Genomic DNA, 22,130 nt, shown 5'->3' on the forward strand with positions numbered 1-22,130 from the left:
TAATGATGTAACAAGCTCACTGCTCCAAAATCAGCATTTCTTTTTATTATTAAAAATGTGTATTTGGTTTTCCAACTTTCAAAACCCTCCTAGCATTTCAGCTATAAAGCAATGTCTGACTTCCATTCCAGTTTGTAGTATAAAAAGGAAAAATATGTGGTCCCTCATAAGGTGTCTGTGTTGTAGCTGTACTGGAACAGCTTTCCTCGACGCACAGTGAAGTCTGGAGCTTAAGGTTTTCATGGTATTGTTGGAAAGTTATCGGAGGCCTTCACAGTATTCGGTACTCGAAGCAATGCATTGATATCACGTGGATTGGCTGAAGATTGTCAACTGTGATGTTGGGCCCTCGGGAGGAAGCTGAGATGGATCATCCGCTCAGTACTTCTGATTGAAGCATTTTGTCTTTGCATTGATGTGCTGGAATAGAAGTGGGCCATTCAGCCTGTCAAGTCTGCCCCACTATTCAGTGCGAGCATAATTGAACGAATACTTGAATGACTTTTACTCACTCCATTCCCATAATGGTGTTTACCATTGGTAATCAGAAATCTATTGATGTCTGCCTTAAACGTACTCAAAAACTGAATTTCTACACTATGCCCTATTGGTAGAGAAATCCAAAGGTTCACAACCCCCTGGATAAAATAATTTCTCTGCTTAAGTCGCATGCCTCCAGGTTTTAGATTCCCCAACGAAGGAAGACATCTTGTCTGCATCTACCCTATCTATGCCTTTACGTATTTTGTAAATTTTGTAAAATGGACTTTGCTATCATTAAGGATGGGAAGATTTGTGGAACATCTCCAAAAGTTAATTGTTTAATTGTTCACTACTATTGAAAACTGATATGTGGCAGGATTACAGAATTTAGATCTGATCTCTTAATTGGTAGGATTGGTTAGCCCTGTCAGTCATGTACTGCTCGACATGCAAGTTGTTCTGTCTAGCAGCTTCGGTAGGTTGGCAATTCATTACAAGTGACACCATGTATCTCTGGTGTTGATCGTGATATGCTAACCTGTACTCTTGAGCCTGAGTTGATCTCCTTGCTTTAAAGCAAAATATTGCAAATACTTGAAATCTGAGACAAATGTAGAGATCTGCCATCTCTGGTGGGTCTGCGCTGCTTGTAGTACAGGACATACCTAAGAATGTTAATGTGGCATTTGGAATATAGTATGTAAGTTATGATTCCATGAATATGACAGTTTGTTGCTTGACTGATAAATAGAACTGTGTTTCCAGTTTTGGCACAAGCCCCCACATGTTGGCAAGAAGGGCTTTGTGGGGTTGATAGTTTGCTATTGTTGATTTTGTTTTATTTATTCATGGGATGTCGGTTTGCTGATTGGACAGCAATTATTTTTCATCCCTAATTGCTTTGGAGGATGTGGTGCTGTTCTGCTCAATTCTTGGAGAGTTTGGATACCCACAGTGTTCTAAGGAACTTTGAACTTTGTCAAACCCAGAGCTTTGACCCAGTGACAGTGAAAGAATGGCAATATTGTTCCACTTTTGAATAGTGTGTGCCTTGGAGGGGAACTTGTAGGTAGTTATTTTCCTGTGCATTTGTTACCCTTGACCCTTTATGATAGAAGTTTTGGTTTTGAAAGATATTATTGAAGGAGCTTCTGTGTGTTACTGCAGTGCATTCTGTAGTTGGTACAAACTGCTACAATTGTGCCTTGGTTGATGTAATGTGATCTGTCTGGTTTCATTCCTTTTCATAAACTTTGTCGAAGTTTGATACAATTGATTGTCTTGATAGGCAGTTAGAATCAAAATCACATTACTGTGTCTTGAGTGACATGTAAGCTAAAACTGAATTACAAAAAGGGCAGCATAGTGGCTCAGTGGTTAGCATTGCTGCCTCACAGCAACAGGGACTGAGGTTCAATTCCTGCCTCGGGCGACTGTCTGTGTGTAGTTTGCACGTTCTCTCTGTGTCAGTGTGGGTTTGCTCCGGATGCTCTGGTTTCCTCCACCGTTCAAAGACAAGCAGGTTAGATGAATTGATGATGCTAAATTGCCCATAGTGTTAGGTACTTTAGTCAGGGGTAAAGGTAGGGCAGGAGAATGGATCTGGTGGGTTACGCTTCGGAGGGTTGGTGTGGACTTGTTGGGCGGAAGGGCCTGTTTCCCTATTGTAGGGAATCATCTATTCTCATTGGACAGCAGATTCCTTCCCGATAGAACGTCAGTAAACCAATGGTGGTTAGAATAAATCAACAATGATTTCATAGTCACTATTAGATTGTGTTTTAAATTCCAGATTTATTAATTAAAGTTACATTTCACTATTGCTGTGGTGGGATATGAACCAATGGCCCAAAGTGTTATCTTAGACTTCTGGTTTACTAGTCTAGTGACATTACAGATGCCACCGAGCCTCTTCTATGTTCAAATCTATTTTCTACGCATAGTTACAGACTCCGTTTTTGTTTCTTGATAAATACTGATGTAAATAAATTGCTTGCTGCTATATAACTCGTATGAAGATATTGTGAATTATTAAACATGGTGATTACATTTCAAATGCATTTTAAAAGCTTGTTCATAGGGCCACCGTTTATTGCCTATCTTTACTTGCCCAAAGGTCAACCACATTGCTGTAGGTCTGGAGTCACGTGCAGCCCAGACCAGGCAAGGAGTTCAGTTTTCTTCCCTAAAGGACATTAGAGAGCCAGATAGATTTTTCCTGACAGTTAGCAATGGTTTCATGGTCATCATCAGCTTCTTAATTCCAGATTTTTGTTGAATCCACATTCTTCCACCTGCCTTGGCAGGATTTGAACTTTACCTGGGATAGCAAGTTTTGAGAAGATTTGTAGCTTAGGTTGATGATAAGTATGTAAATTAACACGCTGAGCTGGAAGGTTTGTTTTCTCACATTTCATCACCATGTTGAGGTAACATCATCAGCGCGAATCTCAGGTGAAACGCTGGTGGTATGTCCTGCCTCTCTATTTGTAGGCCTTGGCTTCTTTAGGTGGGTGATGTCATATCTGTTTTTTTCCAAGGGAAGGTAGATGGAATCTAAGTCTATGTGTTTATTGAGGGAGTTCTGGTTAGAATGCCATGCCTGTAAGAATTCTTGTGCATGTCTTTGTTTTGCCTGTCCAAGGATATGTGTGTTGTCCCAGTCAAAATGATGTCCTCCTTTGTCTGTATGTATGGAAACTAGTCTCTGGATTAAAAGTCTAGTGAAAATACCATTAAGCTATTACCTCCTCATTGACTATTAAATCTATAAGCAGGATGTAGCAATATTTGTGCACACAAAATCTGTTTAATGAGCATAAGATGAATTACCAGGTGTTCGTTAAGGATGATATAGTCCAGGATGCTGGGAGAATTCTTTTGTTTCTTTTTAATATACCTATGGGATTTTTAATATTCACCTTAATCTGATCAGGTGCACAGTTTCAGTTTTATATCTCCACTAAAATGTCCTAGTTTTAACAGTTTACCACCTTTTGATATTATGTTTTTCAATATGTATATATTTGTTGAAGGTCTTGCTTCAATCCACTACTGTCTGACAGAACTAAGTGTTAGAAGCCAATGGAGCTGTAAAACAGTCTTCAGTGAAGCAGGGAAATTTGAAATGATGACTCAGTTCAGGCGGGTCTCTATACTTTGTGATAAACCTGAGAAACATCGGCAATTATGTGAGAATAGATAGTGTAAAGCCCTTTTATTGAAGAATAATTCTTAGTGTGGGTGAAACTAAAAGTGTTGCCATAGAGGAATTAAATGTGTTAGAGAGCTCACACAAAGTAATTTTAGAAGTCACATGACACCTGATTTCATCTGATAAAGGAGCAGCACTCCGAAAGCTTGTGATTTCAAATAAACCTGTTGGCCAATAACCTGGTGTTATGTGACTTATGACTTTGTTCACTTCAATCCAACACCAGCATCTCCATATCAAAGTAATTTTAGATTAACAGAAATATTTTAACAAACTTTTGTTTCAATGCATTCAGCGCTTCACACAAGCAGCCACCTTTTTGTTACAAATTTACAAAGCAATGAACATTGTAGTTAGCATTTGTGTTACTGGACCCACTCAAATCTCTATTGAACTTTGTTGTAGATCAGCTCCTACTTCAGCAGTATAATCGCAGAGAAGTTACGGTGTAACACATTTCCGGATACAGGCAAAAGGAAGCCTCAGGTTAATCAGAAGGATAGTTTCTGGCTTGTCACAGCTCGTTCACAACCTTCAATTCATAACTGGTTTACTGATCTGTCTGGAACCAAACCATTAACGCAACTTGCAAAAAAGGTAAGTTTGTTTTTAATCCACATTTGTTTTCGCACTTAAGTTTATAAAGATATAATTGTCTCAATGCTGTCATATTTTTCAGCTGCCAACCACTCTAGTATTAATAGTTTTAACTAATTATAGTCCTGTAGTGATGCTCAGTTTAGTGTTGCGAGGTATGTTGGAACACGGCCAAACTGTAATACTTTTATCTGGCTGCTAATAAAATTCGATTTGGCAGGTGTGACACTTTCTTTCTTTTTCTTTTCTTATAATTCCTTTTAGATAGTCAATTTTTCTGCACATACATTTTAAATGGTTTCATTGTAGACTTCTGTATCAATTAGACCATTTAATTCAGCAGTTTTATCAACACCTTTTGGTGCTGCTGATGGGTAGACGTACTAAGTTAGCTTAATCATTTTAATCACAGAGAAATGGTGCGAAAAAGGGCTGTTGACTCTTATCCCACAATCAGCTGGTGTCTTGTCAGTTGGTTAGAAATGTATCTGTTACAATGGGGTTAAAAAACATAAGGTATATACTTTGTACAGTTGCTGTTGGCAAGCATTTGGCGTCACAGAAATCAGGAAGAGTAAATAATTTGTTTGTACAGCAAATATAGAATGATGCAGCATGTTCAACCCACCCTCCCTGTACCAGCTACTTTCGTAAGCTGTTCAACTAAAACCAATCTACTGTTCCAAATGTTTGTAATTTTTAAAATCTACAATTATTACTCATTTCTCTTTTGAATGTTTCTTTTAAATCTGCTTTCTTCGTTCTTTGATCCAGTGCCTTATAGCTTACAATATGTTGTTGTGAGGGAAAAAATAATATTTACTCATGTCTCTTCTGATTTTGTTTATTGATCATTTAGGTCTGTATATCCTGATTACTGACCTTCTGCCATTGGAAACAGTTCCTCCTTATTTACTCTTAGCAAATTATCTATGATTTTGAATACCCCATCAAATCTCCCTTCCTTTTTGCTGCTCTTAAGGCACATGAATCATGTATCTCCAGTCTCCACATAAGATAAATGAATTGGACTGTGAATATTTTTAATAGGTAATTTTATTTTATTGGCAACCTTTTTAAGTACCTTCTCTTTACTTTAATTCTGTTCATTATAACTACTGCTTCCTTCTTTACAACTGCCTTCACTTTATCTTTGCAGTAAATTCAGAGGCAAGGTATTTATTCAGTAATCCAGCAGTGCCATCCCCACAAGAAAGTCCTATTTGTCATCAATAATTGGTCTCAACTACCTTTGATTACTACTTTTGTTTGCTATTTTATACATTTATGAAGGTTGGCTTACCTTTTTTTAATTGTGACAAATCTATTCTCATTTTCTTTTTTTTAATTCCCTTTTCTTAAATCTTCATTCTGTTTTCTATATTCTGAATATAATTCCTATTGTGTTGGCTGCACAATTGTCATGTCACCTCCTTCTGTCTCATTGTAGCCACTATGTCTTTAGTCACTCAGTGAGTTCCAGCTTTGGATGTCCTTCCTTCCTTTCTTATTTTATCTGAATCATTTGTTCTTTGAAAGCTGCTGAGTGTACAAAATACTGTTTAATCTGTTAATTTTTGATTTCACATACCTACTTTCAATTTACCTCCTTTCCTCCATTTAAGTATTTTTACTTTGTCTTTTTCTGTAACTCAGCTTAACCTGATCATGCTATCTTCTTCAAATGTCTTGCCAATGAAACATGCTTTGCTTGCCTCACTTTATTCCCCAGAACTACATCAACAATGCTTCCTTCCTCACTGGGCTGGAAATGCAGTGATCAAGAACATTATCTTGGACATATTTCAGGGATTCTTCCTCCACTTTATTCTTTACACTGTTGCTATCCCTGTTTCAGTTAGGATAACTGAAGTTTCCCCACTATTTTTCCATAGCTGTATCTTTCTGTAATTTCTCCTCTGTCGTCTTCCCATGATTGGTGGCTTCTAGCTTATAGCAGCACTATGGCTGCACAATTATCTGACTGTAAATAAAATTATCTTCATGTGTAAGTAACATCTGACAGTGAATAAATAATATTCATCAGAACCTTTGAAAAGTCTGAGACTTCCAAAGAAATGTCTCTTGATGGAAACAAATTCCTTTGAGTGATATTGGACAGCATCTTTGATCAGTGCTGATAACTTATTTAGAATGTTATAAATGTTTTCAGTTATCTGTAAACAATGGTATCTATAAAACTGAAACCCAAGAAATCCTTTCTATCTGACAGATGTTAAAATGTTTGCAAAGAGCAACAAGTTTCTTTTGGTTGTCCCATTTCTTTCTTATAAATTCATTTTTTCCCTTTGACTGATCCCAATGTTGGGCTAAAATCAAGAGACACATAGTCTGGCAGGGAGGCATATTCCCAAAGTGACCAATTAAGTGATTACTGTGCAGTTAAGGACAGAGGCCTATCTTTGACCTGCAGACCCAGTCAGAATTCTGAAGAAGTGTCACCAGATTCAAAAAGCTAAGTGTACTTCCTTTCCAAGATGCTGCCAGACTAACTGAATTTGGCAAGCAATTTCCTTTTTTGTTTCAGTCAGTTCTATTTCTCTGTCCTTGCCCAATATGGCACTCTTTGTCCCAAAATGCTAGTTGATGCTCGGTCAGTTGAAATTTTTAAGACTGAATTAGCAAGATTTTTATCAGGTAACGACATTTACTTAGTGGACATGGAACAACAGTGGATAAATGTAATTGAGTTACACTTTAGTGATCATTTAATTAAATGATGTTAAAGGATGAGGAATTGCATGGTCTACTCCTTTTTCTCAGTTAAGTCAAATGGAAAAGGCTTCAAATGCTCAATAGGTCTCTGCATGTTTGGAGAGACAAACAGACATAAAAATTTATGTCAGTGATCTTTATCTGATCCAAAATGTGCTGTAGCCCTTACATTCTTGCCACCCTACCCTAGTCTCCAAATGAGTTCCTTCTACTTGCGCACTGGGGGATCTATAATCTACCCAGCCTCAACTTATTTTACATCTGCATTTAACTTTCTAATCTTTATGCTGTCAGTATCTGTAATATTTCTGCTCTATTGGACAACTCAAGTGTTCGAAAGAGTTTAGTAAATATGTACTCCTTCTGATCCAATTGAATCACTCAATATCACCCCATCGTCACCCTTCAAGTTCACAGTGCACATATTGAGGACACAGTTTGTTTAAACATTCATGAACAGCTGTGATAGAGCCATATCATGCATTTGGTCCATGCTTTATTTTATTAAGCCAACTTATTATCCGAGAATAATTATGCAAAACAAATATAAATCTGAGTTCCCTTTGTTCGCTGCAAACCATTGCATTATATTTCTGTCATCTTCATCTCTAATTGTAAATACAAGAAGCATCAATGGTAACACCATCTGTTTAGCAGCTCTTTCACTTGTTGATGAGTTAAACCTCATCTATGTTGGAATCCAGTTCTGAAATCCTGCTATTTTTGCATTCCATCTATCATCAGCCTCCACTTTCTCATCTCTTTGGGCTCATTTTGGTTATAGAGCTCACATTATAGCTTCTCTGGCCTATTTGAACCAATCTTCTGACCACCTAACAATGATTTTTTGGATCTTCTGCTGACTGGCATTGTAACTGAATCCTTTTGCTTAGGTATTACCTATTGCTTCCTTTCAAATCCAGCATATTGCCCCTCCCTACTCATCACCTGAAACACTAAACAAAGAAAATCCCATGCTGCATTGTTTTGTCTTTGTGGATCGCTACATTATCTCCAACATTCCACTTGTTGTTTGTAATATGGTCATATTTCAAATTATTAACTTATTCTGAAAGAAATCTTGTGCACTTATCTAACACCCATTTTTTAAACATTTTTTCAGGTGCCTATATTTAGTAAAAAGGAAGAAGTGTTTGGATACCTAGCCAAATATTCAGTGCCAGTCATGAGAGCTGCTTGGCTGATAAAAATGACATGTGCCTATTATGCTGCTATCACTGAAACAAAGATGAAGAAACGTCATGTCATAGACCCTTGTATAGGTAGGGTTAACAAAAAATATTTCTCTTTAGATTTAAATAAGCAAGTTTGATTGGCTGGCTTTTACTTTTTGCGCATTGAATACATTTTTGTTGGTAAGACCTTTTGAATGAACAATTCCTTTCATTTTACATGCGAAGCTAAGCATGTTGGAGAGAAAGCCAGCACTCCATTAATCTGTAAACTGAATAACATACTGATGTTTCAACATACTAACACAATGGGGAACAACATTTTTATGTATTATGAAGAGAGAGTGCTGATTAGTTTATGAGTAGACTTCAATTGTAGAGGTGTGCTAGTTAGACTGAGTGATAGTTAATTGCCAGGCTTTGTTTACATTTAAATCAGGTAGATTGACTAAATTTGGTCAAAGCAATACCTTGATGAATGAACTAGAGAATGGCTGTCACCTGTTTTATTAAGTTGAAGCAGGTGTAATGTGTGCATATGTTCCTTCTGCCTGTGTTGTCTTAATATGTTCTTCTGCCTTGTGTATTAAAATATGTAGCCTCCAGTATATGCAAGTGTACCACACTACAAATATACTGACAATCTTAAATTGGCTGTCAGTATAATTCTTCATACAGTTTAGCTTATTTAGCACATATTATCCAATCATGAAATCACGTTTTTTTTGAACAGTGCATTTTGAGGTTGTTTGTGATAGGTCAGTACCTTACATATTGTAAACAGCTTAAAGAACATATTCAAAAGCAGAAATTGCTGTAAAAACCAAGTGTCACCTGTTGCTCATATTTTTGACACATACCTTACCCTTCCAGGGAAATCAAAGATACGATATTTCTGAAGACCAAAAGCGACAGCCTTAGTCATATTCATGCATTTGCATGATATACAGTGAGAAATGCTCTAATTAGAGCAGCCATTGCCTTGCAGCATGGTTTTGACGTGCTCTATTTCATCAAACTTTGAACAGTGAAGAAATGGCTTGGGCCTTATTTACGATGTGACAGTAAATTTAATCTGATACTTCCATATACTATTGGAATCTCAGCACATATATTGACCAGTGAAGATAAGCTTGCAGTAGACTGTAGATGAGAACTCGATGGCAGATTGTGTAAGATGAAAAGCTTTGATGAAGTGAGTCTTTTTTTTCAGGAACATTCAAGTTCAGTATTACCAAATTGATCGTATACTGACAGTTCATAGAAAAGTTAGTTATTTTTACTGTAATTTATTTTCTTCCTCCCTTTGCTTGAAGTTTTATCTTTCAGAAGTATTGATTGCTTTTGTGTATTGCTTCAGTGACATTTATTCACAGTGAGTGTTGATGGACTCCATCTATAATTGTTTATTTACTTTCTGGGTCAAGTACACCACACATTCAACCTTGAGACCCAGATAGCTCAAGTATTCAACAGTTGGGCCTATCAATTTTGGTATTAAATGGTTAACTGAATATAAATGCCAGTATTAATTGAGTTGGAGAACAAAATTACAGTGCTTTACTCCAGTTGACATTCTACATCAAGAAATGTTTTAATTATCAAGAAATTAAAGAATAGTATTTACCGTTTTAATCGTGTTTGAATACTTAAATACTGCTTAAATACTTAATAGCATATAATAGTATTTAACATGTTGCATTCAGTTGCATTTAGTTCTGGTCACTATATTACAGAAAAGATGTTGAGACTTTGGAGAGGGTGCAGAAGAGGTTTACCAGGACATTCGATTAAAGGAGAGTCTAGACAAACAAGGGTTGTTTTGCAGCAGTGGAGGCTGAGGGGAGACTTGATAGAAGCTCATAAAATTAGAAGAGGCAGAGATAGGGTTGACAGTCAGAATCTTTTTCCCAGAGTTGGAATGCCTAATACAGTACTAAAGGGCATGCATTTAAGGTAAGAGGAGGCAAGTTCAAAGGAGATGTGAGGAGTAGGTTTTTTTTCCACAGAGTGGTAGGTGCCTGGAACATGCTGCCAGGTTAGTGCTGGAGGCAGATAAGATAGAGGTGTTTGGGTAAGGTAAGCTCATGAATAAGGAACAAATGGAAAGATGTGGGCCATGGGCAGGCATAAAGGATTAGTTTAATTTGGCATCATGTTTGGCATAACACCATGGGCTGAAGGGCCTGTTCCTGTGCCATACTTAGTTTATGTTTAACAGTTGTCCAATGTACAAAGTGCAAATTTTTGTATAGTTGATATGTTTTGTCTTTTTTTTTAAACACTTTGTAAATAATTTGCTTAATGGGGATAGCTTTGAATTAAAACTTCATTGTTAGGTTTTCATGTCTACTCTTGTCATTCTAAAGATTTTTAATTTAACTTTTATTGTCCTGTAGTAGAATAGCATGGAAAACGTTTGCACAGTGCTGCCTCTATCTCTGCGTCATAAGAGAATCTCGAGTGTGTGTTGGCAATTTTGTGATTGCAATTGGTATACTTTATGTTCTGGGGGTTACAAAAGCTAAACTAGTAAAGTAAACTAAAATATGCCAGTGCCACTGTTCTGAAAACATCAGTTGGGGAAGTGTGATATTAGGTTGGTTTATGTCTGACTCTGAGTTTGCTTCCTTCCTGTTGTCAGGTTCCTACATGTGTCTGTAATGTCACACTAAAATGCATTGCATGAATAGATGAATATTTGGTAACTTTGGAGTATCATACTTAAATGTGTTAGGATTAAGCAGTGCCAAGTTAAGAAATTTGCAGTAATGTTTTTTTTTCCTGTAGAGTGGACTCAAATCATCACAAAGTACCTTTGGGAACAGCTACAGAAGATTGCTGAGTCTTATCGATTGATGTCTTCACAGAATTGTGGGACACCAGTACAACCCACAGTGCCTGAAGTGGAGCAGGCCATGAAACAGTGGGAATATAATGAAAAGCTGGCTCTCTACATGTTTCAGGTAGTGTATGAACATTATACATACTTGTGAAATACAGTAAATCCTCAGTAACTGTGTGATCGCGACTTTTGGATTCATCTACCCGTGCCAAATAGTGAGTAGCAACAAAATTCAACATCTGCAGCAAAACACATGCATCCACGATTTTTAACCTAATTTTAATCTGTATTTTTAATGGGCTGTGCACGCGTAAATTTAATCATTCATGAGGTTCTTGAAAACGATTCTAGGTGAAACACTGCAAGTTTTCTTCAGGACAGCAATAACTGTTGAATTTAGAACATTTGAAAGTTAGAGCAGTAAGGTTTTTTTTGAGATAATGAAAGGTTCCCTTCCAACACAGATCATGGAATTCAAATCGTTTGTGGTATGCTGTGATCTTAATAAATTTTGTAGTTTAGGGGTTAGCAACAGAAAAGATGAAGGTCACTGTTTTTGTCTCCATGAAATGCTGCCAGACTTGCTGAGTTTCTCCGACACTTTGCTTTTGTGTACAAGTAAGGATGTTATGCTTCTGTGGTAAGACCATATCTTTAATACTTTGTTCAGTTTTGGTCTCTTTAGATAGTAAGACCAGAAGATATAGAAGCAGAGGTAGACTATTCATCCTAATGATCCTATTCTGCAATTCAGTGAGCGTGCCACTGATTTGATAAGAGTCATACAGCATGGCTCACCATGTCTATGCTGACCAACAAATACCAACCTATGCTAATCCCAGTTGACTGCACTTGGTCCATTTGCCTATTGTGGCCTGGCATTTTAAGTACTCATACAGATGCTTCTTAAGTGTTGCAAGAACCAAAGGGCTTTAGTTTCAGGTGAGGAGAAAGTGGTTTGGAGGAGATCTGGGAAATTTATTTTCACTCGAGGGTGATACATATATGGGATGAACCGAATGGACAGTACGTCCCATATATGTATCACCCTCTAGTGAAAAGATATTTCCCAGATCTCCTCCAAACCACTTTCTCCTCACCTTAAACTTATGCCCTTTGGTCTTAGACACGTCTGCCATGGAGAAGAGATTCTCATATTGTATTCTGTTATGCCTAGTGAGTTTTGAGAAGATTTTGTGGCTCAGGGTGAAGTTCTGGATGTAGGTTGGCTCGCTGACCTGGAAGATTCGTTTTCTCCTATGTCTTTCATAATATTGTAGAATTCAATCAGATTACTCCTCGACCTCTCTTGGATGCACTTTTAAAAATTTCACCCTGTCTGATCCTTTCACACTAAGGTGATCCCAGTTAATGTTAGTAAAGTTGAAGTCTTCCACGACTATAAATGTGTTTCTCTCGCATCTTTCTGTGATTTGCCTACATATCTGCTCCTGAATCTCCCTTGACTGTTGGGAGGCTTTTTTTTCATTTCTGAACTCTATCCAGTTGGCCTCATTTGAAGACACTTGCCTCATTGCTGCAGTGATGATTTTCTTTATCAATAATGCAATGCCCACCTCTTTTACTCTCCCCTCCCACATCATGCCTGAAATTTCTATATCTTGGAATGTTGAACTGACAGTTCTGACCTTTCTTCAACCGTATCTCTGCAGTCGCAACAATATCCTATTTCCAAGTGATCAGTGCTCTAAATTCTTCTGTCTTACCAGTCATGCTCCTTGCATTAAAATAGGTACAGTTGAGCTTTCTAGGTAGAAGTGAGGACTGCAGATGCTGGAAACCAGAGTTTAGATTAGAGTGGTGCTGGAAAAGCACAGCAGATCAGGCAGCATCTGAGGAGTAGGAAAATTGATGTTTCAGCAAAAACCCTTCATCAGGAATGGAGGCAGGGAGCCTCCAAGGTGGAGAGGTGGGAATGGAGGTGATAGGTCAAAGAGGAGTGTGAGGGAAGGTAGCAAAGAGTACAATAGGTGAATGGGGGTGGGGATGGAGGTGATATGTCAGAGAGGAGGGTGGAGCGGATAAGTGGGAAGGGAGATTGGCAGGTAGGACAGATCATGAGGACAGTGCTGAGCTGGAAGGTTGGAACTGGAGTAAGGTGGGGGGAGGGGAAATAAGAAAACTGGTGAAGTCCACATTGATGCCCTGGGGTTGAAGTGTTCCGAGGCGGAAGATGAGGTGTAGCTTTCTAGCCCATCCATGTGCCTCATCCTGCTCCTTTCTCCTCTATATGCTGGACTGTCCGAATATTCTTTTTATGTAAGATGAAGAAGGGGGCAGGATGTATGCAAATAATGGTAGAGCCCTGGATAGTATTGTCAAACAGAGAGACCTGGGGTTTAAGGTACATAGTTCTTCAAACGTTGCATCACAGGTAGACAGGGTGGTTAAGAAGGCATTTAGCATTCTTTCCTTCAAGCCTCAGACCTTTGAGTATCAGAGTTAGGATGTCATGTTGCAGTTGTACGCATGTTAGTAAGGCCACTTTTGGAATACTGTCTGCAGTTCTGGTAGTCCTGTTATAGGAAGGATATTATTAAGTTGTCAAGGGTTCAGGTAGTGTATGAACATTATACATACTTGTGAAATAAGAGTATTACTGGAACTGGAGAGTTTGAGTTAAGGAGAGGCTGGATAGGCTGGGATTTTTTTCACTGGAGGATAGGTGGTTGAGGGATACCTTACAGAGGTTTGTAAAATCTTGAGAGGCATAGATAAACTGAATAGTAAAAATCTTTTCCCTAGGGTAAGAATATTTAAAACAAGAAGCCATATTTTAAGGTGAGAGGAGAAAGGTTTAAAAAAGACCTAAGGGGCAACTTTTTCACTCAGAGGGTTGTTGATATATGAAACAAACTGCTAGAGGAAGTAGTAGATACAGGTACAGTTAGAGCATTTAAAAGACATTTGACAGGTTCATGAAAAACAATGGTTTAGAGGGATATAGGCCAAACGCAGACAAATGGGGCTAGTTTAGTTTGGGAAACTTGGTTGGCATGGACAAGTTATAGATCCGTAGAGTCATACAGCATGGAAATAGACCTCTCGGTCCAACTCATCAATACCAACCAAATTTCCCAAACTAAACTAGTTTGGCCCATATCCCCCTCAACCTTTCTTATTCATGTTCCTGTCCAAAAGTATTTTAATTTTTGAACCAAAGGTTCTGTTTCTGTGCCATATGATGCCTTGATTGTATCTGATTGGACCTTATTCCTGAGTTTACATCTACTCTGTGCCCCATACCCAGCTAAATCAATTTAAAACCCCTCCAGCAGCATGAGGAAACCTTCCAGCAAGGATATTGGACCCATTCTGGTTCACTGTGTCTGGCTTGTACTGGTCCCATCCATCCCAGAAGCAGTCCCATGATCCAAAACTCTAAACTCATCCCTCCTACACCATCCCTTTAGCCAAGCATTCATTTGATCTATCTTCCTGTTCCTGTACTCAGTAGCACCTGACACTGGGCATAATCCTGAGATTGCAGACATAGTAGTTTTCTTTCATAATTAGCGACTACCTCTCTCAGCTCCTGCTGCAGGATCTAATTTTCTCTTTTTTTTTAACCCATATCGTTGGTATCAACATGCATAACGATTGCTGGCTGTTCACTCTCCCCCTTCAGAACACCTTGCAGCCACTCAGAGACTTCCCTAACCGTGGCAGCTGGGAGGCAACATATCATTTTGTTTGTTGCTGCAAAACTGCCTGTCAGTTCTCCTTACGTTTGAAACTCCGATCCCTCCTATCCCTCTTGCAACCTTTTTCCTCCCTTGCTGTGCAGCAGAGCCAATCATGGTGCCACAAACCTGTCTGTTGCTGCTTTTTGTGATTTATGGGCAAGGACTCCCAAATCCCTCTGTTCCATCGATTTCTGCAACCTTTCTCCATTTAAATAACATTCAGCTCCTCTGTTCTATCTGTGGAAGTGCACATGCTCACATTTCCTCATGTCTTATTCCATCTGCCAAGGTTTTGCCCACTTGCTGTATCTGTCTATATACGTTTGCAGAATCTTTGTGCCAACCTTATTTAGGGAAGGATGTAAATACATTGGAGATGGTTCAGAGGAAATTTCCTAGATTAAAACCTGAAGACCCAGCTTGTTTTGAGAGAGAGTTTGAATCGGCTGGACTTGTTTCCACTGTAGTGTAAAAGAGTGACAGATGATTGAAGTCTAGAAGATTGTGAATAGTCTTGACAAGGTGGATGTGGAAAGGATGCTTCCTCTGTTGGATCAGTCAAGAAGTAGAGAGCACTGTTTTAAAATTGGTGTTCACCATTTTGGAACAGAGATGAAAGTTAAGAGACTTTGGAATACTCTGCTTCAGAAGACGTTTGAGGTGGTGTCAGGGAATATTTTTAAGACAGATGCAGATAGATTCTTATTGGATCGGGTAATAGAGAGTTGTTTGGGGTTGATGGGAAGGTGGAATTCAAAATAAACAGATCAGCAGTGATATTAGTGAATGACGCAGCAGGCTCAAAGATATTTCCATTCTTGCTTCCCCTTTAGAATTGTGGCCTTTTTCCTAGCAAAATAAATCACTTTGCATTTGTTCATGTTGGGCTGGCAGGTGCAGATAAAGTACATTGTACCAGCCTTTTTGAAATTGTACCCAACCAGACAAGATCGAAGTTAGTCATATATATCAGGAATGGTAAGGGTCCCTTTGACCCTGTGCAGCTTCATGACAAACCCACTTCTAACTCAAAGAATGTCCATTAACCACTATTCTCCGTTTCTTGCCACTTGGCCAGTTTTATGTTACTCAGCATGTTGCTGCTATTGCTTTTAGCGTGTGAACTATAACTTTGCTCGCCAGTCTGTTATGCAGCACTGTATGAAACATCTTTTGGATGTCCATGTACACAACTACAACCACATTTCCCTGATCAACTCTCCCTCTCTTTTTACTTCAAGAAACTGCAGCAAGTTAATTAACCACAATTTCTTCAACACTAAAGTTAAACTGGTGACTTGTTTCTAGACCCTTTTTTGAACAATAATATTATGTTTGCAACATTCATTTCTATAGCTCTGATTTTCTCACTTTGGTTACAGGACGGAATGCTGGATAGGCATGAGTTCCTGACCTGGGTTCTAGAATGCTTTGAGAAAATCCGGCCAGGGGAGGATGAACTCCTTAAGTTATTGCTCCCACTGATGTTACAGGTGGGTAAATTTCTGTTTGGCTCTGTTATTCCTGACAGTTAGAGCATACTGTTTATTCAAATAAATCCAGGTAATTTAAAATGTTAGAATTAAAAGCATTGACATTTCAACTATCAATTAATAGCATGCTATCACCAGGCTTGCTTATTTTATCGATGTCATAATAAATAGATTAAAATATTATTTCCATTTGTTTTTAATGCTGTATCAGTACATTACTTGTGAAATACTCCTAATTTATCAATTCAAACTGCTCAACCATGACCATACAGCTCCAGGCAGACAACATAACTTGTGTTCTGAAGAGGAGTTACATCACACTTAAAACATTAACTTTGTTTCTGTCTCCACAGATACTGCCACATCTGCTGAGTTTCTTCACCATTTCTGTTTTTATTTCAAATTTTCACCATTTGCAGTAATCAACTTTTATTTGAGCTTCAATTGTATGTTAGGGTTTTCTGTAAAACAGCAAAAAAACATTTTTAAGTGTCAAATGTTAACTTCACTAAAATCCTAATGACAGTGCTGTTAATATTGTTACATATATTAGTGTACCAATGTTAGCGTGGCTCCAGTCTATCAAGTCACTATACAATTGTCTATATAGATCTAATTGTGAGATAATAACACCCAGTGCACATTAGTGACTTTAATTATGTTTTTCTGCTCTTTGTAGTATTCTGGAGAATTTGTGCAGTCTGCATACCTGTCAAGACGCTTGGCTTACTTCTGCACCCGACGACTCTCCTTGTTGCTTGGGGATAGTGGTAGTAATGCCGTAACAGGAGGACACCAGACACATGTTATGGCAGCACCGACAGGAAATGCTTTACCTTCAACTCCAACACCACCAACTAATGGGTCTAATCAGCCTCAATCTCCATTCATGGATTTTTATATTTGCCCACAGCATCGCCCAGTTGTGTTTGGATTAAGCTGTATGCTTCAGGTATTTCAGAAGTTTAGTTTTCTTTATTGTGCCTTTAATTGAGCTAATGCCAAATAGCCATTGCCTTTCACATTAATAACATAGTCTAAATGAAACAGAAGTTCTATTAATGGATTGAAAAGACAATTTTTATTAAGCTATATAATTACCCTTTGTGACTTTTTAAAAAAAAAATTTACAAGATATAGATGTTGGTGGCTAGGCTTTAATTCCATGCCAATTCATAATTACCCTTGAGAAAGTGGTGCTACATATTTATGAACCACTGCAGTCCATGTGGTGTAGATACATCCACAAAATGGTTTCTTGGATATTGATCCAATGACATTAAAAGAATGTTGATATAACTCTAAGCCGTACTGATGTCCAATTTAGAGAGAATCTTGTACGTGCCGCTGATCCCATGCAACTACTGCTCTTGTAATTTTAGGTAGTAGAGGTTTTAGATTTGTAAGATACTGACAGTGGAGTCTACTGTATGTATTTTATACATGGTGTGCACTGCTGCAACGGTGCAATTGTAGTGGAGAGTGTGAATGTTGAAGGTAGTGAATGCAGTGCCAATGAACTAGGTTGAATTCTCAATCTTTGAGTGTTTTTGGAGCTACACCATTTACACAAGTGAAAAGTATTCCATTGCACTCCTGACTTGCACTGTGTAAATGGTGAGCAAGTTCGAGCATCAAGAGGTAAATTTCTTAACATAAATTTCGTACCGTTCAACCTGCTTTTGTGTCCATAGTATTTTATATGGCTAGACTGTCAAGTGTTTGGTCATTGATGACCTCTGGGACATGAATAGCGACAGATTCAATAATAATATTCTAGTTTCAGCCATGTCGTATAGAGTGAATCAATTGGTCTAAAAATTGAGAGATGATGCTGGGGACTTCCAGGTGTAGGTTGAGGGGTCACAGCTTGGCACGTCTGGCTGAACTAGTTGCAAGTGCTTCAGTACTGCCTTTTACATTGATTTGCCATCATTGTGGATGCAGCATTTGCGTGTCTAACATTCACAGCTGGATGTGACAGCACCATATAACATTGATTTGATCTGTTGGTTTTGGGATTGGTTACCTCTGTCTATTGCATACTGCTTCTATTTTTCGACAGATAAATGTCACATGCTGTAGGTTCACTAGGTTGGCACCTCTTTCTCAGGTATACCCTTTCTTATTTCTGGCATGCTCTCCGCCGCTATTCATTCAAACGGATTTTAACCCTTGATTTGATAATTGTGGTAGAGTGAAGAATATTCCAGACAATAAAGTTACAGCTTATAGTTGAATACAGTTTTGCTGCAGTTGATCTGTGGTGCTTCATTGATGACTAGTTTTGAATTAATCAGATTACTTTTTTTAGATTAGATTACTTACAGTGTGGAAACAGGCCCTTCGGCCCAACCAGTCCACACCGACCCGCCGAACCATAACCCGCCCAGACCCATTCCCCTACATTTACCCCTTCACCTAACACTACGGGCAATTTAGCATTGCCAATTCTATCTATTCGGAATCTGCTTTATTTAGCACAGTGGTAGAGCCACAATAAAAAGGTGAAGAGTATGGACAATGTGAATATGGGCCTCTGTCTCCACAATGATGGCTAGTGGTCACTCCTACCAGCATGTTTGTAGATAAATGCATCTGATACAGCTAGATAGGTGAGGAAAATGCCAAATAGGATTTTTCCCTCTTGTTGGTTCTGTTAGCATCAGTCTAGCAGCCATGTCCTTTAGGATTCGGCGACCTCAGTCAGTGGTGGTGCTGCTGAGCTACTCTTGGAGATGGGCATTGAATATGCTGATCTGAGTATATTCTATGCCCTTGCCATACTTAGTACTTTGTTCAGTTAAAGGAGTACTGATTCATCAGGTGTGGGGGGCCGTGCATGATAATTAATAGGTATATTTTTTCCACGTCTGACCTGATTCCGCCTCCACCCTACTCCGACCTATCACCTTCACCTTGACCTCTTTCCACCTATCACATTTCCAACGCCCCTCCTCCAAGTCCCTCCTCCCTACCTTTTATCTTCTCCTGCTGAACACTCTCTGCTCATTCCTGAAGAAGGGCATGTGCCCGAAACGTCGAATCTTCTGTTCCCTAGATGCTGCCTGACCTGCTGTGCTGTTCCAGCAATAAAGTTTCAGCTCTGATTCTGTGAGACTCCATGGAATCCAGAGTCAATGTTGAGAACTCCCAGGGCAACTCCCTCCTGGCTGTGTGCCACTGTATTGTGTCCTGCTGGTGGGGAAGGACATAACGTGCTGATGTTGGCATCTGAGACGTTGCCTGGATGGTATGAATCAATAAAGACTGACCTAATCTGTAATTAGACTTTTACTCTAGGACAGAAGTTGAAACGCACGTATCAGCCAGTTGCACTCCGTAAGACCATCAGATGTAGGAGCAGATGTAGAACATTCAGACCTGATCTGCCAATCAATGACCCTTGAATATACTTAACGACCCAGCCGCTACACCCCTCTGCAGTAGAGAATTCCATAGATTCACTACCCTCAAAGAGAAGAAATTGATCGTACCTCTGTCTTAAATGGACATTACTTTGAGATTATTCCTCCAGTTTTATACATCTTCCACAAGGGGAATTAACCTTTTTGCGTCTACTCTGCCAAATCCAGTATGAATTTTGTATGTTTCAACAAGATTGCCGTTCATTTTTCTAATCTACAATGAATACAGGCCCCTCCTGCTCAACCTCTCCTCAGAATAAAATTTATACATTTCTGGGATCAACCTATTGAACTTTGTCCAGACTGCATTCAATGCACATATATATTCTTCTTATCAAAGTACATAATCACATTTTCGTACATTTGTATTCAAAGTTTTTACCTATTCACTTAATGTCTCTTAAATAATGTGTCTGCTCAAAGAGATTATGTAAATTGTATGAGGCTAGATCATAGAATACCTACACTGCAGAAATAGGCCATTTGGCCCATCTCGCCTGTATCTACCCTCCAAACAGCATCCCACCCAGACCCAGCTCTCTACCCGATTCCCGTAACCCTGCATTTCCCATGGCTAGTCCACCTAGCCTGTACATCCCTAGGCACTGTGAAAAGTTAGCACTTAAATGCACACATTTAGACTGTGGGAGGAAACTGCGGTGCCCATTGAAAACCAGAGCAGAACGAGTGACTCCACGCAGGCAGTCCTAAGGCTGGAATCGAGCCCTGGTGAGGCAGCAGTGTTAATTATTGAATCCAAATAGCAGGATGAGAGGTTAGAGTAAGATATGACTTTTAGCTAACCACCTGCTGAAAATGAATCTAGGCTATTATAGAGATCAGGTAGACGACTTTGTTTCAGTACTGCTCTAGCAGCACTGATATCTTAAATTTTATACCTGTTCAGTTTCCTTGCACTATTTGTTTATCACCAGAAAAGATGTTTTTTGCTTTTGTTTTGACATGGGGAGAAAGACCACCCCTGTGGACTCTTTTCCTCCTTTACCAACGAGAAGGAACATCAGAAGCTGGGAAGAGAGAATTTAGTTGGGTCCTAATCATTGCTTGTGACTCTGAATAAAAATGATCCCACTGCTCACATCAGCTAAGGATTACTTAGATCTTTGCACATTGAAAGGTCTGTAGGTACTTATTATCTTAAATTACATATGACAAGTTGCCATTTAAATGAGGTACAGGTGGGTACTTGGTGTCCCTAAAATCAAAACACAAAAACAAATTTGGAATGGAGTGAAGAAACTGGGAAAGATTTCTGTCAGAGATTTCTTAGTATAAACTTAAGACAGTTGTGTGTAGAAGGATGTGAGGATTTACTGTTGTGAATGACTGTTGGCTGCTTGTTTTACAGAGTATAGTTTTGTGTTGTCCAAGTGCATTGGTGTGGCATTACTCGTTGACTGATTGCAGAAATAAGACTGGATCTCCCCTCGATCTTTTACCCATAGCGCCATCGAGTCTACCCATGCCAGGAGGAAACTCAACATTTACCCAACAGGTATACGAGATTCTCTTGTCTGTAAAAAATAAATTGTCTAGACTTTGGACTTCCATGTTAGAAGTGTTCAATAGATGCAGATTGTTATGAAACTTTATTTTATTCTTTTAACAGGTCAGAGCTAAAGTGCGAGAAATTGAGGAACAGATTAAAGAACGAGGTCAGGCTGTGGAGATCAGGTGGTCATTCGATAAATGTCAAGAAACCAATGCAGGTAATGGAAATTCCTGATACCAGGGGTGTTTCTTTTTGCCAACTTTAAGTGAACTGACTCAAGAATTAAATTTTGCTTGCTGAATATTGAATATAACCAGTATTATAGTAAAATAATTTGTAGAGACTTGGAAATACTGTTAGGCCCAATTTTCTGATAGATCTCAACCGTACCTATGAGTCTTCTCAACGTATAGTTTATACTTTGTTTCTCAAGAAATGCGACTCTTACATTAGTGCAGGGATGTGGATATCACTGATAGGTCAGCCTTTATTCTCCCATCAATAATTGCCCTTGAAAAAGTGGTGATGAGTTGCCATCTTGAATTACTGCAGTCCTTAGGATTCAGGGATTCTCAAAGTGCTTTTAGGAAGGGAATTACAAAGCTATCAACCTCTGAAAATGAAGAAGCAGTGATATAATTCCCAAGTCACAATGATGTATGGATTTGGAATAAGTAGGTCATGGTATTTAGATATGGAAATGTGTTGCTGGAAAAGCGCAGCAGGTCAGGCAGCATCCAGGGAACAGGAGAATCGACGTTTCAGGCATAAGCCCTTCTTCAGGAATGAGGAAAGTTTGTCCAGCAGGCTAAGATAAAAGGTAGGGAGGAGGGACTTGGGGGAGGGGCAGCGGAAATGTGATAGGTGGAAAGAGGTCAAGGTGAGGGTGATAGGTCAGACGGGGGTGGGGGCGGAGAGGTC

General features: G+C 38.9%; 1 protein-coding gene across 2 annotated transcripts in view; it reads left to right on the top strand.

The window, feature by feature from the left end:
* med12 (mediator complex subunit 12) overlaps positions 1-22,130 on the top strand; it is a 198,696-nt gene that overhangs the window by 16,513 nt on the left and 160,053 nt on the right. For both annotated transcript variants that reach the window (XM_043704778.1, XM_043704779.1), the window contains exons 3-9: positions 4,103-4,294; positions 8,154-8,313; positions 11,014-11,189; positions 16,158-16,268; positions 16,948-17,220; positions 21,066-21,212; positions 21,327-21,426. In XM_043704778.1, the coding sequence (XP_043560713.1) occupies positions 4,103-4,294; positions 8,154-8,313; positions 11,014-11,189; positions 16,158-16,268; positions 16,948-17,220; positions 21,066-21,212; positions 21,327-21,426 (1,159 nt within the window). The remainder of the gene's footprint in view (positions 1-4,102; positions 4,295-8,153; positions 8,314-11,013; positions 11,190-16,157; positions 16,269-16,947; positions 17,221-21,065; positions 21,213-21,326; positions 21,427-22,130) is intronic.

This window comes from Chiloscyllium plagiosum, chromosome 15, assembly GCF_004010195.1.
Source record: "Chiloscyllium plagiosum isolate BGI_BamShark_2017 chromosome 15, ASM401019v2, whole genome shotgun sequence".
NCBI lineage: Eukaryota > Metazoa > Chordata > Chondrichthyes > Orectolobiformes > Hemiscylliidae > Chiloscyllium > Chiloscyllium plagiosum.